We start from the raw sequence: 23,294 nt of genomic DNA on the forward strand, positions 1-23,294 counted from the left end.
AGTGGAAGTGGTTTATCTTTTATTTCTTATCCCCTTTCTTCCCTATTATCATTGCCTTCACAAGAAAAGGGCAGATGAGCCTGAGAGAAAAAATAACCTCGGTGGTATCGAAGCACTAGCTTTATTATTTTTGTATTAATTGCATATGTACATTTTAATGAATGTGTTACTATTCCAGACACTCTGCTTGCCTGCCTTTGCTAGGGTATTAATAATAAAACCCAGAGAAACCCAAGCGAGTTTACTCATACATTTAATTAAATAAGAAATGAAAGAAATTCCTCTGTCAAGTACAAAAAAAAAATAAAATTACCCAACCCCAAAAAGCAGCTGAAGTGTTCTCTTTGTATAAAGTGAAAGGACATGACAGCTTGTTTTACCTGGTCTTTCCTTGTATCTTGATAGCCACAAATAATCCCAATTTACATTTGTTTAACTCCTCAGTAGTTCTTTGTGCTGACATCAGACTAGCTTGACATTACTATTTCAAAATTATATATCACTGATTCATAAAATATCTTAGAAAAAAGTAGTAAAATGGTGTGATTTTAATAACTTAATACATCTATCAGACAAGTGTTTTTATTAATTATCCATTAGTAAGGAAGTGCCTACTAATACATAAGCAGAGATGTTTAAATGTTGGTTTATATATACATATTTTTATATCTGTATATATATATATAAAAGTATGAAGAGCTTTTATGATGCAGACACAGCATTTAAATTGCTTTAATGCAATGATTAAATTCCACTCCTCGACTTTTTTTTTTGGCCAATCATAGTCTTTCTAAAGGTTCCTAATATCTTAAATATTTTAAAGTATTTTTATTTAAATATTTTCTTAATAAGAATCACAAGTAATTTTCAGAATTCCCATTACCTATGTACTTCTTCATACCTTTAATCCTAAAGGTACGTACAAAATAAAAATTGCTTTCCTTTTTGCTACACTTTCATCCTGAAAGAATAAATGTACTTAAAAGAGTGAATGCATTTATTTACATTTCTCTATTTCTAGCTGTGTGATTTTTGGATTACAATTTTAAAGATCTGGATAGAAACTAGGCAAGATAGTCATATATTTACACACACACACATAATCTGAGGTCAGGACTAAATTGCTTGTTGCTGAGAAAAATCTTTGTACCTCCATATGATACTTTTTATAAAAACACTCATTTGAATTTTGAGGAGGACCCCATTTTGTAACTGGTTATATGGGAGTGGACTGCTGTGATACACGACGTTTTATTTATGTCATATCTAATTGCTGAAGCTAGATTGAATTAGTTTGTTGAGAATGTACTTTGAAGATGCAAAGTGATATGTGAGTGCTAGTGTCGTCATGGGGTTTTAATAAGACGCTTATGCCTTTAATGTTAAGCATCACCACGGTTCTACCAACCTGAGCGCTGATGGATTGAACCTTAGTACTGAGACACCTTGGATCTAAATGGAGGGAGTGCACAGCAAAGCGCTGTTTTATCTTTCTATTACTAAAGTAATAGTGTAGGTTAAATCTTCTAGTCAAAGGGAACTCTTAATGTCAGTGCTGCTGTGATTTTAGGAAAATAAAAAAAAAAACCAACAAAAACCCACAAACAAACAAGCCATGAGCAGATCCAGGAGCAGTAGCGAGATCTTGTTTCCAGTTGGAGACTTTACATAGTGTGCTACATAATATCTGTCTCTGTAGCTGAAGAGCACTTTCTGGGCTTTTCACTGGCTTGTCTTAAAAACCAAACGAACGAAAGGCAGCTTTGGTGTCTGTAGTTGTTATTCAAAATAACCACGTAATTTATTTTTTTTTTACCCTGATTTTTTAATTTCTTTTCTAGGTACTGAGTTTGTGCTGTGAAGCTTGCAAGAAAGTAATTTTTCATGTTCCTTCTGAACTAGAGGCTGATACTTTAGTTGGCAGAGGTGAGAAACTGCGAGATGCCTGTCTTAACAATACGATGTTTGCTGGAAATGCTGTTAACTGTGAAGGAGACTTTTTTTTTTTTAAATGGAATGAATGGATGACTGGACAGCCAGTTAAACTGCTGGATCAGCCTTTTTGTGAAGGATACGCCCTATGTTTGTTACGGATTTGAACACCGACTCTGTGCATCCATTTGACTTTTGCTTAAACAGCAATTGCCAGCTTACAGTATTCATTTTAAAACTAGAATGGCAGAGTTTAATGTTTTAAAAATTTGGAGTCTAGGACTTAGCGTGTTGATATTCCAAAGTGCCCCTATAACCCACAGTCGCATGAAGAAGTCGGTAAGTCATTCGGGTAGTAGAAAAGAACAAAAAAAAAGAAGACAAAACTGACAGAACCCAGCACCCAGAAGCTGCTGCTCAGTGAGACATGGTTGTGACTGCTCAGTGGTGCTGAGGCACTCGGGGCACGCGAGGGGACACATTGCAAAGGTGTCCTACGTCCACATCTGTTTGGGAGAGTGCTCCTGCCTGACTGGATGGTCTGTCTTGGTTTAGGGCAGGGTGCAGGTGACTGAGAGGAATAGGGGAGACCAGAAAACACCCCACTCCTGTTTTTTCAGACCAGTCTTTGAAAGGCAGCTTTTTAAGGTGTGGCGTAGCAGCTACTACAAGCTTCTGTGCTGCCCGAGACTGAATTTGAGGATTCAGAGGTGCCCTGAGTGAGTCGTAGGGCAGCAGAGGAGCATGCTCCAACTGTGCAGTCCTAATCCCCATTGCTACAGCAGGAGCAAATGAAGTGGATTGCTAGTTAATCGCAGCACGAGTCCTCACAAAATTTAGCTTTAAAAATGAAAGTTAAACTTACTATTAAATTTTAAAATAAAAAAAAGTTGCTACAGCTGTTTAACTATTTAGCATATGCTCCAGACTTTAGCGTTTGTCTGTGTAAATGAACTTGATTTATGTAAAAATGAAACTTCATGTTATTACAGTGCTATGAAAGAAATTGCATAACATTAACCTTAAACATTTTTTCTTCCCCCAAATGTTTAACAAAACCTTTATAAGTTGAATGACATTACTTAAACATTTATTGAGAAAGTCAATGTATTTTGCGTTGATACAAAGACAATAAAATGAGTCAGGATTTTTCTAGTTGTTGTAAGGTTTTTTTTATATATTTCTGACTTATGCAATATATGCAAGAGGCCGAAAGAAGAAAAAGATCCCACAAAGCTATGGCTAACTGAGCATAATGTTTATTTACATGACCATCAGAAACAAAATCTCCAGTTTGGTGTTTTTGGAAATTCAGTGCTCTAATACACAGTGGCATGAGACACCTTTAAGTGAGGCAATGATATTCTCTTCGTTACTAAATTTTCATTGTACAAATTGACAAGGAGAGGAGTCACTGTAGCAGTACTATAGAAAGTCTAGGAAATGTTTAACTGAGCAATTAAAAGAAAGACTTAAGAAGAAGAAGGAAGAAATCACATCCTATTTAAAATTGTGCTTCCTGTCCTTGCATTCTTGAAAGAGAAATGAAATTTATTTTATTGAAAATATTATCTACATATAAGGTGTTAAATTCTCCATCTACTGGGCTCTGGGAATTTTGTAATCAGCTTTCATAGAACAAGGTCCCATCTGCTATGATGTCAGTGAAGGAGTATTGAAAAGTTTTGATTTTGAGAACATGGTGCTGACACTTCACACACTACACGTATTGTTTGTCTAGAGTTTAGGTCTTCGGTTTTCATTGTTTTCAGGTTGCCAGATTGTTCTGGCATAGTGCTGTGGTCCTCTAGCAGTTTATTATGATTATTCTGATTTTTGCTTTTTCTCCAGCTGTAGCACTGAGTTACTTCCTGAAGAACCAAGTTTATTGAGTTGCATTTAAGTTTATTTTAGCTGCAAGGAATAGCAATTGCAGTTAAAAATACCTGAGAAGTATGCTGAACTTACGTCGTACTTCCTATAAACTGCATGGCATTCTGTCATTTACTTATTTTAGAAATGTCAATTGTTTGTTCTAGAGTTAGTCTTTATCTCTCCCATCTGTCTGCCTCATAATTTGAAGGTCTTTGTCCTTCCAAGACTATTAAATCACATAGTACCAGTCAGTGCTTTCCTCCTGAGGGCAAAACTTCCAAGATGTAGTATCTCCTTTGGGCATTTGCATTAATTAATTAATCATCTTCACTGATTTTGCAGGGCACAGAGCACAAGGCAACTGTGATAGCTACTGATCCAATAATGAGTGTGTCTACAGTGTTTTTTGCATTAAATGTATTAGATCATGTCCAATGCTTCAATAATTTTACCAGTGTAATAGTGTCTTGTTGAAAGATATGCATGAGGCACCTATGTCCTTTAAAAGACATTTATGAACACAGGAGTGGAAGTTCATGTAAACTTGATGAAATCTGAGTAAAAAGTGGGTTCTGTAATCTATATTTGTAATGCTTAAATACTGAATGACCAAATTTTTGAAGACTCCATGTATCAGTAAATCTAATTTTTACTTAGGGATATTATTTTTTGTTTGTGAGGGATGCTACTCTTTTGCTGTTTGAGTTATTGCATGAATATTTTTTTCTTATAGTTGATTTGAAAGAATGCCTTCGGACTGCAGAGTTTATCAGTTCCAGTGATGGGAACTTCAGAATTCTAGAGGATGGTTCTGTCTACACAACATCTGCTGTTTCTTTGTCTGCTGAGAAAAAGTCTTTTACAATATTACTTAAAGACCTTCAAGAACAAGTGCAAAAGAAAATACATGTTAGCTTGGTGGAAGAATTAAAAAAGGTTTGCTTCTAATTTCAAGATACTTTACTTATTTGAAATACTATTTCACAGAGTACAGCTTTGTGCTGGGTAATTCTAGTTGAATTTTGGAATTCAAATAATCAGGCAGGGCGCTCTCATATAGAGTGTATTTTTATTTAGCAGTTGTTGATTACTATGTCACTTAAGACAACAGACTTCCTTTCTGAAATGGAATATCAAGAGTCTTGAAAGCCGTGTTTGAGAAATTAAAGCAGATTTTATTTGTGCAGAGTATTGCAGTGAATGAAAAACGTCTTGGAATATTATTGCAGGTATAATCAGAAATGAAGACCTTGGAAAAATAAATGGTCAGAGGGAAAACTGGAACTGAGGGAAAAAAGGTGGAAACGCAGGACAGTAGTTAAGCAAAATTATAAACAGTTAAGAACATACAGATATATTCTTACCTGTCTTTTTATCGTACAGACACAAAAGACCAGGCATGCTAGAGATGCAGTTCTCAAGCGAACCAAAAGAAGATGGGGCCCTATTCCATCTGTAATGATAGAGAACTCACTGGGACCGTTTCCACTACAAATACAGCAGGTATATTTTATACGAATCCAAATTTCATGACACAAGCTGGTAAAAGAAGAACGAAAGTGAGCTCTCTTGTATTCCCTACTGATGGCATTCCAAAATTCCTCTGTCACGTTCTGTCCTGTTCTGTGTATCTTTTGATCTTGTAGCTGAAATAGCTTGTGATTATAGTTTTGGGGGTGAACTGGAAATGTGCAAAAGCTGTAAAAAGGAGAGAGGCGTACTATCAGAAGAGAGCTCTTTGGCCTGCAAATCAGTCAAGTGTGTAGTTAAAAAAACCCCACAACCAACAAACAAACCTCCACAAAGTGTGGCCTAAAAGGTTTTGTAAACACAGGGTGGGGGAAACTTTACCTGCATGTCTACATCCTTTCTAGAGCTCGGGATGTAGACCTGTAACACTGAAGACTGAGTATGGCCTGTATTCTTAGGAAAACTACCTACTGTAAGAAAACAAGTGGGCGTGAAAGAGAAATGCAAGAACCAAAGTTATCATAGATCCATCTAGCCTTCACTAGATTACAGAGTGGCTGGTAGCAGATGTGTAGAGACAAGTGTAATAACAGAGTCTGGGCAGAGCAATCATTCTTCTACTAATCTTACCTTCCTAACTTCTGGCGTTCTGTAGGTAAGGAAAGTATTTGGGGAGGAGAGTGTTTGTAGGTAGATAGCTGCTTATGTTACCTCCTTGGTGCCTGTGATGAGGTGCAGAGGGGCTGTCTCTGGCATATCTTTAGCATATCTTTGGTCTGTAGGTGGTCTTCTTACTTTAACTCTTCCCTCTTTGCTTTTTCTTCTCTAGCCACAAGCACATTCTCAATGAATGCACTAAACCCAGAATCTCTTGAACAGGGACAGAAATAATATCTGTATCTGAATGCGCTTTGTATGTGCAGTATTTTAGAGAGATTAGATGTCAAACTATTTTTTTATGCACATTGTAATTTCTTTAATTGTTTGATAGTCCTAGACATTCCTGAGTTTGAATTAACTACCTCCTCTCACGTACACATATTATAAAGGAAGGCAGTTACATGGTGAGCTGTTCTCCTATTTTGTGAAGTTTAATCTGCTAAAGAAATAGAAGTAAATCAAGTTTCGGTTTTGTTTTTTTTTGAGGAGTTCCTGCTTGATCATGAAAAGGGGGGAAATGCACAGGAATGATGCTGCTGTTTTTCCTTGGGCTTAAAAATGCATTCTTTATAGGTCCAATCAGACACAGCTCAGAACTACACCATTTATTATTCTGCAAGCGGACCAGGAATTGATCAAGATCCAAAGGGTTTGTTTTACATAGAAAGAGAAACTGGAAATATCTTTGCTACTCGTGCAGTAGACCGTGAACAATATCCAAGCTTTCAGGTACAGACCTAAATTGTGTAAATATAATTAAATCTTCTTTTTCTATTATGTATATCTTTGAAAGCTGGGTTCCAAGGGAGAATGGGGAGCATAAAAGATCTGGAATCAGTTCTTTCTTCTGAGTTATATATTTGGTGCTGACAAATAGTGAAATAGCTAGTCATCTACAGCTTGAGAGTAGTTTTGGTTTTCCCTGCTTAGATTCTAAGTACAGCATAAATATAGTGAGCTATTGGATTTGCATCACTTCTGCTAAGAGTTTGAAGTTATCCTAGAGTTCTGTAGGAAAGGTTGAAACATCTGCATAAAAACAAAATCATGAGAAACCCTGGACCGCTGTGTTTTTTTGAGTCTCTCTTTTTCAAGCTCTTCAGTTTTGGCATTTTTTTAACAAGGTACACTGCTCTCTCTACTGGCTGAGAAGTGTAAGAAGCCACTTAGAAACAGCTTCTAAATATTTGGGTAATTTCCAGAAACAATTTCTGGGTTTTATAAAATTATGTTGTAACTTGCAAACAGTTTTGTTGTTGGTCTTGATTTTGTTCTAAATAGCAGTATTTACATCTAAATTTTTGGTAAGGCTGAGGTTGCCTTTTAGACCTGGAAAAAAATGTGTAGGAAAGACTTGGAAAATGTGTGATTCAAATACTTGTAGTGAGAGGAATGGCAAGAGGAAAGATTGGAAAACACTTAAAGATTTTGTGCTGCTGTCATCATAAGGTATCAGTCACTTTCCTTTCCACGCTGAAGAGTCTGGTCCTGAGAAGGGTATGCTTGGCATGCTGTATTTCATTTTATTGACTCCTCCATTGCACTAAAAGTGTAATAATGCTTTTTATTGCTTAAGCATGAAGAAGTAACTTACTGAATTTATGTCTTACAGATCATTTGCTTTGCAACCACTCCAGATGGTTATTCACCAGAGGTACCCCTTGTGCATACAATCAGGATAGAGGATGATAATGATAATGCTCCATATTTTACGCAGGACCTTTTTGAGTTTTCTGTCCCTGAAAATTCCAAACCTGGTAAGAATTGTTTTAAATCAATGAACACAGTTATTACTACTCAGCTCAGTTACATACCAGTATAACTAGGTGTAATCCTGCCTTTTAATCAATTTCAGTTGGATTTCTTAAGGAGTATTTCTTTACAACAAAGGCTGAATATGCAAACAGCGGCTCAAGATTTCTTAGTCACAGAATCACAGAGTCACAGAGTGTTAGGGGTTGGAAGGGACCTCAAAAGATCATCTAGTCCAACTCCCCTGCCAGAGCAGGATCACCTACAGTAGGTCACACAGGAACGCGTCCAGGCAGGTTTTGAATGTCTCCAGAGGAGACTCCACAACCTCCCTGGGCAGCCTGTGCCAGTGCTCTGTCACCCTCACAGTGAAAAAGTTTTTTCTAATATTTTTGTGGAACCTCCTATGTTCCAGCTTGTACCCATTGCCCCTTGTCCGGTCATTGGATGTCACTGAAAAGAGCCTGGCTCCGTCCTCCTGACACTCCGCCTTGACGTGTTTCATAGAATCATAGAATCATAGAATGGCCTAGGCTGGAAGGGACCTTAGAGATCATTTTAATCCATTTAATCCATTTTAATTTATAAACTTTATGAGGTCACCCCTCAGCCTCCTCTTCTCCAGGCTAAAGAGACCCAGCTCCTTCAGCCTTTCCTCATAAGGGAGATGTTCCACTCCCTTCATCATCTTTGTGGCTCTGCGCTGGACTGTCTCAAGCAGCTCTCTGTCTCAGAAATTTCTGATCAGAAATTCCAAAATGCCATCTCAATTATGATGAAAAAGTATTGTTTAAAAAAAGGTTTTAACACCTGAGATGATTCAGTGTTTCTGAAGTGGTTGTAAGAACTTCAGAACATTATCCTTTTCATTTTATCCAAAAACAGCTTCCATAAGATATTTTGATTGACAGAACAGCAGTTTTTAACAGATTGGTTTCCTAAACAAATAAATTGGTGGTGGTCTAAGGTATGAAACGCCTTTGGTTAAGCTTACAGTGTTTGTGTAAACTGATGAACTAAGTTAGGACTTTTCCTGGGAGAGGGCAGAGTGGACAGGAGAAAGTGTTGCTACTGCCTGTAATGTAAAAGCAGGAATTTACCCATTACTGACCTCATGTGCCTGTATAACAGAGGACAAAAGCAGGGAGAAAAGTGGACCCCAGAAAATAAGGCAGACAAAAGCTGTGGTTTGCCATTCCCCACTCATCTGCTTGGCTAGGGGTATCAGGTGGGGAAAGCTTAACTTGCTTCACAAAAAAGGAAGCACAAACAAGCAACACCAGTTGCATTTCATTCTCTGAGTTGCTCTACTTACTGGGTGAGTTATTGATATAAAGTGAAATTCCCAAACCACTTGGGCTATAGGAATTAAGTACAGCAGGGCTCTCCACAAGGCAGGACTGCAGTCTGAACCATATCAAAAAGCATCAAGCCTCCTCCTTCATCCCCCTGGCAACTCCTTTTCAGATGGATTTGGGATGCTCAGTTAGGAGTCACTGTCATAAACACTAACTGAAATCCAAACTTTTAGTATTTCTTGTGATGCTTCTTTCTCACAGTTGCAATAATTACACCTTTGTGTAAGAAGGAAAAGAAATAGTCAGAGGATTAAAATAGACAATTTTACACTATTACGGTATTTTTACTACTATTCACTGTGTTTTTAATATTATTTTCATTTAGACTTAAATGACCAAATAGCTATTCTCATGTATCTGTTTAAATAATTTACAGATTTTTCTGGAACTAAAATGACTATGTTGTGTTCACAGGTGTACTTGTTGGAAGAGTGACTGCAGAGGACAGAGATGAGCCTTATACCCTGCATACTACGTTGAAATACCGCATTGTGTCACAAAATCCACCAATAACGCCAGCGTTTTCTTTACATGGTGACACAGGTGTCATTACTGTGTTATTACCACAGCTGGACAGAGAGGTGATCTTTCCTGAAACATGCTCAGCTGTCATCTAGTGCACACAGATAGCTTCTTAACTCTGAATTGCTGGCATGGGAATCACCTGATAACTCATTTCTGTTACCCTTTTTTTGTTTCCCTCTCTAAGGAGCTTGTGAAGCTTTCCAGAGACCTGTAATAGGTCCAAAGAATTTCTCCATAGCTCTACCATATTCTAGCTAATCTTGGCAGGAGGCCTCCTGCTGGTCTGCTGTTCAACCTATGGGTTTTTAATCCTGTGGATTGTTATTGTTTCTCTCTTCATGTTTCCCATGAGCCATTGTTTCTTCCTAACCAAGCTCTATCTTCTAAGGTGCTTCTTGCTTCTTTACACTGAAGATGAACTGGTTTTTCAGGAAGTAGTCAGTCATCCTATACTTAACAGAAAAATTTCCAATATCTGAAACTTAAAAAGTAGTATCACATATCCTAAAATTAAAGGGCAAACCATTTATTCATATTAGCTATCTTTCAAGTAAATAAGATGCATGAGGTTTAAGTTTTTATTTTATTGGTGGTAGGGCTTTTTGATAAAATGTCTTGTGAAAGACTATTTACTCTAGAAAAATTGACATGTGTTATTCAAAATAATATTTTTACCATAACACAGTCATTCTAGAAGAAAAACACAGCTATGGGCACATCTTATTTTGAGGATAAAAAAAGTTATATTCTGGTATATTTGTTGCTGCTTCATGGCTTAAAATCCACATTAGCAGCAAAATTGTGCACTTGCAGGTATTCCCTCCAATTTTTTTAGCAAGAGAAAAGTGCAGTGAACCTTTGTGCATAAGCCTGACTGCTAAGGAAACAATCACCATCACTACTGGGGAAGGAAAGCTTGAAAAATTAGTCTGCTCCCTATCTTTTAAAGATAAACTTACCAAGTGGAACAGGAGATTTCTTTCTTCCACCTGAGAAAACTATTGCTACTTCCAGGCATTCGGACGTGGAGTTACTGTCTTGGTTTGCAAACTCTCTTGTTTTGTGCCCAGTCCCTGCTGCCCCCTACGGTTCCCCTTTCCTTAGTTGTTCAGGTATTTATAAGGCTGAAAAAAGCCTTCTGTTGCCTCTCAGGTCAGGGAGGTATTGCTCAAACAAAAGCTGATTGCAGCACCATTTCTGGTCATCTTCACTGAAATAAGAGAAATACTTTACATCCAAAGAGGAGACATAGATAGTAGAGGCATCCCTGCCCATGACAGGGAAGTTGGATTAGATGATCTATAAGGTCCCTTCCAGCCTAGGTCATTCTATGATTCTATGATTTATATCTTCCAGAATGTAAGGAATTGGAAAATAACTCTGGCTTCGTGAGAAGCTTGATTTGATGTAGATACAGTGTACACGTTACTAACAAATGCTGCTTAGCCACTGAAAACCACTTTACTTGTTCTCTCTTTGGAATCATAAGGGAAAAGCTCCATTGCTTCATTTTCTAAAGCAGAGCAGAATTGGGGAATGGGAGTGAAATATTTAGTTCTACTCTTGTGTGTAACTACATGATAAAAAACTTCTGTATTCATCTTTTCAGCTGGTACCCAGTTACACTTTGTTAGTTGAAGTGAGAGATATGGCAGGTCAGCCTTTTGGTTTGTGCACTACAGGAACAGCTGTCATTAGAATTCAAGATACAAATGACAATGCACCATCCTTTAAACAGATGCAAGTAAGTCTTCATAAATGAAATGTCTGTAAAAAGTTAAAAACTAGAAAGACTATCCCCTTTCTAATGTATTGATTTGCAGTCCCTCAAATAGGTAGCCTTGTTGGTTGTTGTGCTGTGTGGTAATTAGACCCATTGGTATATTAGTCGTTTTGAGTCATTCGCCTTATGTCCATTGGGAGAAATTTGACATGACTTACTCACTTCTGCTGCAATGCATGGTCTTAGAAATGCTGTAATTTAACTATTTGCAGAGAGGGGACAGATTCACTCCTAAGCTTTGTCATGACCTTGTTGCCACTTGACCAGTTTTTGACTTTCTGTGAATGAAAATTTTAGTGTCAGTGAAGTAGACACAAGGATTTTCATTGAGATTTTTCTATGCTTTTCCTTTTCTTTTGTCATTTTTTTTCTTCTGTGGAAGTATTATTTAAACCACTTCTTGTTCATCAGTAGCTATAAGTCAGTCTTAAGTCTTTCAGGACAGAGAGTATGTCTCAATAACCATGTATACATCTCAGATACCACAGGAGATTTTGTAACACAAAATTTATTAAAAATAATTCATTATCCTTGAGGAATACACATACTTTCCCCTCACTACTGTAGAATATCCTCAGTAATATTCAGAATCACTCTTATCTGTGCTTCTTGAACTTGTACAATATAACACAGCTCTTCAAAAAGATAAAAAATAAGAAAAATCCTTTCATCCTTTGCCATCTGAGTAGAGATGTATTTTACCCTTCCTGGCTTTTTTCCAAGTTCTTGTGGTTTGTTTACATATATATTTTTATTAATTTCCCCCAGTACCTTTTCTAATGCTCAGCTTGATCATGTTGTATGCAAATTAGCAGCTATAGCTGATGTAACTAAGGGGAACTGTGCTAATTTACCTTTCCTGGAAGGAAAATTCCAGACTTAATTATGTCAGTGATAGTGTGAGTGTATGAAGGAGCTGAGATTTCATTTGTGCTGGCAGGAAAGGTTTACTGTTTCACTTGGAGTGTAAGGGGCAAATACACTAATGCATGAAAACAAAATAAAACATTATAGGAGCTTGGGAGAGTCCCCCCTTGGGTTAAAGTAATCTTATTCAAATACATTGTTCTTCAGTCCTGCATTTTGGAACTGTATTCTGTGACTTAAATTGATTTTTTTTTTTTTTTGATACTCCAAGTATGAAACACGAGTGGAGGAAAACAAAGTCAATGTAGAAATACTGAGAGTTTCTGTTGTTGATCTTGATGAACCTGCTTCTCCTGGCTCAGTAGCAGTATATGAAATTATAAAAGGAAATGATGATCAATCCTTTGAAATTACAACAGACAAAAACACAAATGAAGGAATACTGTGTGTTGTCAAGGTAAGTAAAAATGAAACTGCTAGAGGACAATTTGTGTGTCTTCAGGTGTTGCCTTAAAACCCAGTAATCTAGAACTTATTTTGAACAAAGAATATCTGTAGCTATTGGGAAAATCATGCTTTCTTCCCAATCTGAACTCTCTTCTAGAACAGACTGCATAATGCACTGCAAATGAGGCTCATGCGTGGTACATAAACTACAAAACATCTTTCAGATTACTCCATAGTTTCGTATGTGCAGAATTTAAGGAATTCCCTTTGGTTCATTATTCCAGAAGAGCTTGGTGCTTTTGCTTGATTTCATAGTTGGAGCTGTTTAGGCTTAGGGACGTGGCTGAGGAATGTGTCACGGCTGGGTTTGTAACAGAATCGGGAGTGTGGCAGAGGAGAGGAGGGCTAAGAAGCTCTTTCCGTCTTGTTCTCTCTGGGAGTTGATTAAACATAGTAGCTCAGCATAAAACTCTCCAGGTTTTATAATTTCTTATATTTAGTGTAATGCTATAGTGGACTAGAAAGTATTATGACTTGAGGATATAAATAGCTGTATTAAAGGCATATGATGACCTTGAAAAAGTTGTCTGAAGAATAAATATTAGGTACTTACTGATCAACCCCGCAAGTTCAGATATCCTTGCAATGGTTCTTACTGGGAAATAAATGTAGCTGCTATCAAGGAGCATGATTGACTTGTGCTGCAATGGAAATATACGTAACCTAAAATAATGGCCATCTCAATACGTGAAAAGAAAATATCCCAGCACATTTCATTCTTATCTTACTACTGTTAGTACTTGACTATGAGTATTCTTCTAAAATTTTACAGTGGGGCTGCTTACCTTATTGGGGGTAGTTTCTCAGGTTCTATCTTTGATTTAGAACTTAAATTTTCTTAAAATCATGTCTCCTTACTGTTGGATGTTCCAGAAGGATAGCTGACTTCTTTTATAAACAAATGTGCTGCGGTTTTATCTATTTAATAATTGGGCAGTGAAAGCAATGCCAAGTTTTCTATTGGATGGAAGGGAAAAAAAACAACACCCCACCTTTGTTACAGGGACTGGACTACGAAAGTGCCAAGCAAAGGGTCCTCGTGATTGCAGTGAACAACGAGGCACCCTACATGCTTGCCCCACACTCGCAACAACTTTCCCAGAGCACCAGCTCTGTGACAGTGCATGTCCTGGACATGGATGAGGGACCAGTGTTTAAACCCTGTTTGTTACGCATTGACGTTAAAGAATGCGAGGACATTGGGACAATTATTGGGAGATACGTAGCAGAGGATCCCGAAACTGGAAATAGTGAAGGCATAAGGTATGGAACAATGCTATCTACTCATTTTTTCTGGAGTACAGCATGGGTGGGATACAGGAAGGCGGAAATAGTTGTCTGTGTGGTATATATATATATGTGTGTGTGTGTGCATGCACACATGTGAGTGTGTATAAATACATGTATCTCTATCTGTATGTATGTACATATACATGTATGTGTATATTTGAGATCTTTAACTAAGCAAACAGATTATTCTTGACAGCTACCGGATACCACCAGGCCAGTGTAATTGGATCAACATAGATGACAAATCAGGTGAAGTCAGAACCATTAAAGTCTTGGACCGAGATGTAGGAGAAATGAGACGAGGTCAATGCAATATCACAGTTCTTGCAATAGACAGAAGTGAGTACTAAGTGTTGTCATTATTCTTTGTGGTCTATAACAGATGTCTATGTGCAAATTAAGTGTGGGGACAGCTGTGCTGGTTTAGACCAGAGGCCCACCTAGTCCATTGTCTTGTCTTTGGGATAGCTCTATGAAATGCTTAGGGAATAATATGCAGCAGGGAAAGCATTTAAGACATCCGGGCAAATTTTCAATATTTTGAAAAGTTATCTGCTCCCACCCCAAACCCTTTGTTAAGCTTAAATTGAGAGATTTTCCTGTGGATTGGATTCCTTTTATTTCCTGACTATTTTTTTTTTTAAGTGATAGCACCTGGCAGCTGTGACATTGACAACAAAGAAAGCAGAGAGAGAGGACTTTGGGGAAAAAAAAAGTTGTTGAGCTTGCAACTCTTATTGTTTTCTCTTCTGTTTGATTTCTTGGTGTCCTGCTTTTGGAAACCCCTAATTTAAAAGGACTTCTAACAATACTTATATTCATTGCTGCATGTGTTATTGTGCTCTTACTCCTATTCTTGGTCATCTAGGCTCTGTACCAGTCTTCACACTGTGTGTTGCTTAAGTGACAAGCTCTTACAAATTATTCTGATTGTAAAGCCAAGAAATTAAATACACCTTTCACTTCTCAAATGCTAAGTGTAGCAAATGGATTATAAAAGAAAATGTTAGGCTTATAGGTCACACTTTTAATTCTAAAATAAGTATCTTATATTAAAAAAGAGAAAATGGACTGCCATTATAAATCCAATGGCAGGATTTAGTTTTAGCCCTTATGTGCTTAAACATAGTGGGAGTAAAGAGCACAACTTTGGAAGTTGCTTTAGAGCAAAAAATTCCAACTCTGTCTAAAGCTTGCATATTAAAATTAAATATAAATTCTATGAATTTAAATTGTTTAGAACTTCTGTTACATTTAAAGCAGTATATGCAGCTGCAAACAGGTATCTCTACAGAAAGTTTTAAAAAGTAGACCTGATGTAATTACACTGGAATGCATATACAAGCACTGGCCATTTCTGTGCTGGAAAGAACGTAGTTAGGATAGAGAGCTCATTCACTTCTTGCATGTAGACTTTGGTCACATAGCATGTGTCACTGCTGAATGCTGCTACTGCATGGTGACTCAGAGAAAAGAGGACAGAAAGCAGTCTGCTGTTTCGGAAAGTGGTTGTGTTCCCAGGGCAAGTGAGAGTGGGGAAAGTATAATTTATTTTCTTTTCCAGAAACAAAAAGGCTGGAGACCTTCACTTTACGCTTTTGACTCTCAGTTTGGCTTAGCATCCTCTTTCTTTGATTTATGGGCTCTTTGTCCTCTTACCCTGCTGTTGGAACACTATTTGTCCCCACATGGCTACACACACTCAATAAAATACATTGTCTGCACATGCAGAATATGGAGCTTTGAGAGCTGTCAATGTTCTACAACCAGCCAAACAAAGAGAAGCAGCCAAGAGAGGTCTGTGAGAAGTCTCTCTCTCTTTTTTTGGCTAAATCAGAAGCTGCTTTCCACATTACTTCTGAACCTTGAAATTACAGTTGGTGGTATTTCATTGTGAAAGTTTAGGCTAGAATTAAATAAGTGAATGTTAGAAATAAGTGCTAAAAGTAGTTATTTTTATCCCACAGATGGCAAAACAGGCACTGGGACAATTCAGGTTTGCATCCAGCCTGGGAACAAGAATTACCCACGAATTGCTAAAACTGATTTTATAATGTGCAGAGACAGAAAACCGATCTGCCTTACTGCACAGGATGGTGATGAGTCTCCTTACAGCACACCTTTTGTGTATCGCATAACTGACCGTAACTTGGCTTCCATGTGGAAGTTAACTCGACACAATGGTATGTGAAGGTTTCCTCCTCCTCGCTTAGCTGTAGGTTGCCAGAGGAGACTACCTCTTCCTTGGGTGGACTGTAAGAATAGGCTGGACGAATGTTTCTTTGGAATTTGTGTAGTTAGTGCAACTAACACGATAGCCCTGATTATCTCCAGTGGTTCCTCAGCCTCATTTGCTGTAAAAGCATTCTTTATCTGGGTTTGGAACACTGCAGAAGTTAAGAAGATGGCACTGTTGGCATCACGGAGGCAAGGAGAGGGATGTTATATTCTGCCTCTTAAAGCATAAACAAGAATCTGTCCTGAGTATCTTCAGGTCAGCTCAGCTGCTGTCTGAAATGATAATGTAAAAAGATAAGGTGAGAGAACAAAAAACCGATGTAATGCATTGCATCAATGCCTCTGGAAAAGGAAGTACACGTTCATAATTCATAAGGAGTTTAAAAATGAAATGGCTGATACTCCAAAGAAGAATACAAATTCTCTCTGGTTGTTATGGTGGAGAACTGAAAAAGTGAAACTTAAAATTGATTAGAGGCAGACTAAAAAAATGCTGGCTTGGTTTTTTGGTTTTTTTTTTCATTTTTTTACTTAGTACTGCAGTCAACCAGCTCATTTTTGGTAAAGCTGAACTGGATGAAAGAAAACATTACTATCCTCCTTAGTTTAGTACATTTATGTTAATTGTTATGGTTTTGTTGGAAGTAGATAGTTTATTACCAAAATAATTACTGTTTCATAAAATTTGCTGTTAAAAAAGTTATAGCTGATGGTGGTTTCCTGGTGCTGGCGGAGGATGGCAACAAGAGCACCCACATACACTTGCTACTATGTTGCCATGAAGTAGCCTGAAAAGGGTCTGATTCTGAAGTGTTCTGTCACACATTCACAAATGAAAGGCAAAAGAGGGCAAAGTCCGAGAGCAAAGATGTCTACCAATGTCAAGGTTTCTATGAGGCAAATTGAACAAATGTTCTAGATGGTGCATGTAATTTCATATGCCTCATTATAAAGTAACTATTCTGTACATCAGTGTCTATTTTGTACATATTATTTACAAATTATTTCCTTTGTCCTTTAAAATGTGGTCACTAATCATTGCCACTAAGCAAGGCAGCATACTAAATGAATTTTACTTTGCGCTGGGTATAGCTGTTCCCACTGAATATAGCAGTAGAGCTAAAGAGTAGAAGAGGTATAAATTAAGTATACAGTTATTACAATCAAACCAGCAGAAGTCATTTTAATAAATGTCAGTTCAGTTTTTAGTCTTCCTTGCCAAGCCCAAATCATGTCATTTAGTATAATGAACTGAATCAATTTCAGAGTTTCAAATCATATGTTATCAGAAGGATGTATAAGGCTTGCTTTTTTCCATTCTAACATTTAAAAGGTGCCAAAAGTGTAAATAATTCCAAGATGTAGTTTTGCATCAATGTGTTTAAGCTAGCTTTAAACTACCTAATGCAGATCTGGTAGCACTGTAGCTGTAACAGAAAAGACTGTGATTATGGTCACATTTATGCTAACAGAGTTTCGGATATTGTTAATGCTAGATCTGTTTCTGTCTTTTTTTTTTTTAATATAGATAATTCTGTATATCTTTCACCAAAGGGTGATGTTCCATTTGGAATATACACTATTCCTGTAAGTGTGATTGATAATGGGGGAAAGGTAGGAGAGAACCAGGTCACAGTTAACGTCTGTGATTGCGTTACTCCAACCGAATGCGATGGTGCGGCCCGGCGGCTTGGTGATGGAAACGTGACTCTTGGCATATGGGCCATCCTTGCAATGATCTTAGGATCACTGTTATTGCTGCGTAAGTACACTTACTTTTTTAACACAAAGGCAAAATGCTTAGTTTTAAAATTATCTCGGAAAACCTGACTCAAACATTTATTTTTTTTTTGTTTGGGCTGTTGTATAGCCCTCCTCACTGACTTAGCTGTTTGTATCAGTATCACAGGCTTCTTAGTATCATCTTGTCCTGTAGTTACTGCGTGAGGATTTCTGGTTATTTTTTAAAGTACATTTTATGCAAGATGTTCTGTGTGCTTTGGCAAGGCCAAAAAGCCTGCATTCAGAAATATATAGGATTTGTAGTGCCTATCAGATCTTGGCTTGAGGCGAGTATAGGGAAGTTTGTGAGTTTAGTGCTGGCTTTGTGATGCACATTCCGACAAAGAGAAATGCTGAAATCAGTTTCCTAGAGCTTTTTGTAACCTTTGTTGTGTCATGGATGAAAACACGGAGTCTCTGAGACATTGAATTTCACAAGGGATTTTTCACAAGCCAGCATAAAGTTGAAGGACAGGTTAGATACTTCCACGGTAGACCAAACTCTTGGATACACATTATGTTACTGGAAGTACCCAAAGATCAACAGATTCTTTGCAGGTTAATATTGCTCTTAAAAAGTGAGTCAGTGACAACAACACATAGTATCAAATCCAGGTAATTTTTTTAGCAGAATCAGATGTAGTCTGACTAATAACATTATTTAGAATTCCCAGAGGATAAGCTATAGTAACAAATACTTTAGATGTTTTTTTCCTTCTTTCTCTTTCATTTTCTGGTAATGATCAACCTGCCTTGCTCCTATCACAGAATCATAGAATTATCATAGAATCATAGAACAGTTTTGGTTGGAAGAGACTCTCAAGATCATAAAGTCCAACCTTTTCCTAGCCCTATGAAAACCTCTAAACCGTGCCCCTCCTATTCAGTCTCAGCTAGCTGTTCTTACTCAGGTAGATGGAACACTGGGAACTGCACGTATTTGGAAGGTTAGATAGATCCACATTTTATCTAAACAGGGCACATACCCAAATTCATGATGTAGCCCAGAGGCAGAACTTTCAGATGTGGAGATTTCCAGTAGGGGCACTGTGAAATGTCAGATACCTTTTTGCCACTAACCCTTGACTGCATCACTCCCAGACAGACCCATTATTTTATTGTGTGTAGGTTTTACCCTGTGTATTTTCTGCTTAGAGCTGTCATGGATGTCTTCTTCCCATCTGTCAGCATCAGGAGGCAACTCACCAGAACCACTGATGCAGATCTCGCTGACAGCTGATAGCTACAGAAGCTAAATGAGCTTCAAAGTGGCTCTTGGCCTGTTTCCACAGAAGTTTGTATGTTCAGAGATCAGATCTCTCAGTGGGCAGCTACACATAACTGTTCTATGCCTTGTGGGCTTTTTTATTTTTAAGCTATCAACTTAAAAAGAGAAGGAAATGAATGAGATGTTTAGTCCTTTGTTTAGGAGAGGTATTAGCTGCTGCTGATTCTTTTATACAAAGTAATTTCTGGCTGAGTCTCCATGATGACGTAAAGTAGTATTACAAGAGGAATAAACCGAATACAAGATGTTAAAGAAAATTGTTCTGTAACATAATGCTTGAAGTCCTCCAGGGTTCTTCTGACCTTTTCTGTGAAGCAGAAGTTTCTGTTATTGGGATCTTTAACTTGCATATTAGTTCCTTATGATATAATTTAACATCTCCATATTCAAACATGAAAAACTTCATATATACAACCTGATTATGAGCATAAGATACGTTTTTTCACCTGGATTTGGTCTAAAATTTTTATTACTACAAGATTCTGGAGTCACAGTGTTTTCATAAAGGATGTTTGCTTTTCTTTTGGGGAAACCAAGATATGTTTTAGAAGAATGAAATAGTCCAACCATGTAGTGAAAACTCCACATACAGTTTGGAAAAAAAAAAAAGTGTATATGTACAGTTGTACGTGTGGGTCTTTTTGGAGATAAATAATTTTTTTAAACAATACCTGATGTTTAGGCATTTAAAAAAAAGCTAAATTAATTATCCATCAGAAGCAGACACCATTATGAGGGTAAAGTTCATAGTATCTTCCTCGCTTCTTTCCTTTCCATAGTAATCCTGATCACTATTTGTGGCTGCTGTGGCTCTGGGGTAATGCAGAGGAATGTTACTGATGATTGTGCCAATCACAATTTAATCATTTCAAATACAGAAGCTCCAGGAGAAGAAGTGATGGTAAGTGTCAGTTTACTTCAATGTAGAAACATGTAATTAAGATACCCATAGTATTTCAGTCTGAGAACAGGACCACCTGCAAGTAAGTGATTTAGTAAAGGAAATAAGCAATAAATTCAGGCATCATTAGATATGCTTTTCTATATAAGAAGAATTTGAAAATTCTTACTTTAGGAGGAGTTGGTAGTACTATATATATTTAAACATATCTTGTACTTGCTAGCCTAGCTGCTTATACTTCTTCCAGACTTTAGCTGTTTGGTTGGAACTTTCAGGTGAACTTTTTAATCACTTCAGTCATTTTCAACAATGAGCTTAGATGGAAATCTACTGTTTTGCCTACGTTGAATGTGAGTTTATGGCAAAATATTATTGATTTGCCTTGGAGAAGTACTTTTAGATTTAGCAGATAGTCATTGTAAACCACAGGTGCATTTTCTGCCCTTCACCTGAAAAATGACCCCAAATACAGTTGATTTTTGAGCCAGTGGAAGAAATACAACTGAACCGTTCATATTAGTGAAGCACACTCATGCTTTTGGAATGTAAACTTTTTAAAGATTCAGTCTATCATGAACATAGTCCATGTTCCAACTGCGTTCACACAGGAAGGCTTAGCTCCTCCGACTCTTCCCCTTCTCCTGTCCGTCACACCCTGACTTTGCTCTCTCCAAGAAAAGATTAGTTTAAAAAGCTTTTTTACTTTGCCTTGAAAACCGAGAAATCCTAATGGTGACAAGTGTCAAATTTCTTGTTGCTTACAAAGTCTAATGTAGTGCCATTATAAACTGATAATGTAGTTTTTAATTTGTGATCCTATACTGTTTTTTTTTTTTCTGTATTTCACCCAGCATACAGACTTAATGTGTGAAGAAGCAGAATGAAACTTAGGCATAGGACTGTATATCTGGCTTAATGGGTTACAGCTTGTTGACTTTGAAATCCAAACATTATTTTTGCATGATAACTTAAGAGACTAGCACATGGATTATAGTAGCACATGGATTATAGTACAGCTTTCGTTGGGATAAAGATTCAGTTTGTGGATCTCATACCATATTTAAATCCATGTTTTTTTCCCACCTTATTATAGTATCCCTTCCAAAGACCATTTATTGATTGTTATACACTAAGGATACATCTTTGTTCAAAATATAAAAATCACAGTGCAAAGCTGGACACTTTTAAATTATAAGTACTGACAGTTCCTAATAGCTGTTTAATCTTTTGAGTATAAAAAAAAAAAGTAAAGGTATCCCCCCTACTGCATTATTTTTCAGGATCACAATATAATTCCTCTACAAAATACATGTGATCAAGGAGGATATGGAATAAAAACAGGAGACCAACAAACATTTGAAATGGTAAAAGGAAGAGGGCATACCTTGGAATCAGTCAAGGGAGGTGGACATCAGACTGTGGGATCAATTAAAGAAGGAGGAGGACAGCCTGTGATGGATACGTGCAGATACTCCTACTCAGAATGGCATAACTTCACACATCCTCGTTTAGGAGAAGTAAGTATTCTGAAACTGGGTGGGGTTTTGTTTTGGTTTTTTTTGAGGGGGGAAAGTAGGTTATGGTCAATATATACAGACTTTTCAAGGAAGACATGTATTTGTGCTAGAGAAGTGGCTTTCTGGTTTTGGTTTTGTTTCATTTTCCCTCTCCTTTGCTCCCCTGCATCCCTTTTGAAATACTGCCCTTTTCATGTCCTTTAAACGTAAGTGTAAATTACTTTCTTTTCTTGGCTTAAACTACAGGCACTATGCTATTTTTCATTTAGAATATTTACTTCTTTAGAATAATTGCTTTGCTCAAGCTTTTTTTCTGTGTTTTCCTAAGACTGACTGCTTTTGTTCTGACTGCTTGCTTTGTGTGAATGTAAGCCTGGAACTTACCTTAGCAATGGCGCAGGAATGAATGTACAGCATTAGAAATGTAGTTACTTCATGCTTTGGAGATCAAAAACTCTCACTACTTGCCTAACTAGTTACATGTTAATCAGTCTTTTAATTTCAAGTGGATTTTAGTTGCCTAACAGGTTGTTGAAACAGGTTCTTCCTCTTTTATTGTTACATACATGATTAGTAGAAATGATTTCTTTATTAAAATACTTATATTTTGTAGTCTTAATGATATAGACCAATCATGTGCATTTTTTGTATGTAGGAATCCATTAGAGGACACACTCTGATTAAAAATTAATCAATAAAAGGTAAATCAAAAGAAATTATTTTTATGCAATATGTTTAGGATAACAATTTAAGAAAATAATAAGGTGTGTTCTCTTCCTATGCAGAAGGTGCACCTATGCAGACAGGATGAAGAACAGAAGCACTCTGAAGATTATCTCCTTTCATATAACTATGAAGGAAAAGGATCCTTGGCTGGCTCTGTAGGCTGCTGCAGTGATCAGCATGAAGAAGAGGCACTTGACTTCTTAGATCAGCTGGAACCCAAGTTTAGGACATTAGCAGAAACATGCATAAAAAGATAAATGTGCCTTTCACAGTGCTGAAAAAAAGTGTAAATAAGTGGCTCTCATAGTTTTGTGACATTAGGTATTTCGGAATTGAGGGAGGAGAGGTTTATCAAAATTGATATAGACTGGTGAGAGTGTAAGTAACTCTAAATTTACAATTGTTTTTATCTCTGCTAGACACATTCCATCAAAAATAAGGGATTCAATATACTTTTTTCTATAGGCTTTGTTAATACAGTAATGCTAGTTTCTACTTAGATTACATTTCCTATTCTTTGTGATTACTTAAAATGCAAAACTTGGTGTTGTCCTTTTAAGAAATTATTCAGCTTCAAAATTTTACTGTATTTGGCTTTAGAGGAGGAGATCTTTTTAACTCACTGTTCCTTAGTTTTCTTTTAATTCTGTAGAAATAAACCAAAAAATGTTACTAGTGGATATCAAATACCTTGTTAATTTTTAACTTATATGAACTGAGATACAAAACACTTTTTCATTTTTCACATAAAAAATACTGATGAATACATTAGAAATCACAGAATCACAGAATCACACAGAATCACAGAAAAGTTTATATTTTG

At 37.0% G+C, this 23,294-nt stretch overlaps 1 protein-coding gene across 1 annotated transcript; it reads left to right on the plus strand.

Annotated features, from left to right (window-relative positions):
- Positions 1-1,841: 1,841 nt before the first annotated feature.
- Positions 1,842-22,728, plus strand: LOC104276813 (desmocollin-2-like; the record flags this gene model as incomplete). Its single annotated transcript, XM_009873256.1, has 15 exons — positions 1,842-1,926; positions 4,541-4,743; positions 5,200-5,310; positions 6,511-6,666; positions 7,550-7,694; positions 9,462-9,628; positions 11,182-11,316; positions 12,494-12,679; positions 13,733-13,992; positions 14,216-14,358; positions 15,987-16,202; positions 17,786-18,019; positions 20,107-20,228; positions 21,509-21,745; positions 22,531-22,728. Coding segments are annotated over 15 exons (2,598 nt in total), but the record flags the coding sequence as incomplete, so codon positions are not given.
- Positions 22,729-23,294: the final 566 nt, after the last annotated feature.

Source organism: Apaloderma vittatum, unplaced genomic scaffold, assembly GCF_000703405.1.
Source record: "Apaloderma vittatum isolate BGI_N311 unplaced genomic scaffold, ASM70340v1 scaffold38647, whole genome shotgun sequence".
Lineage (NCBI taxonomy): Eukaryota > Metazoa > Chordata > Aves > Trogoniformes > Trogonidae > Apaloderma > Apaloderma vittatum.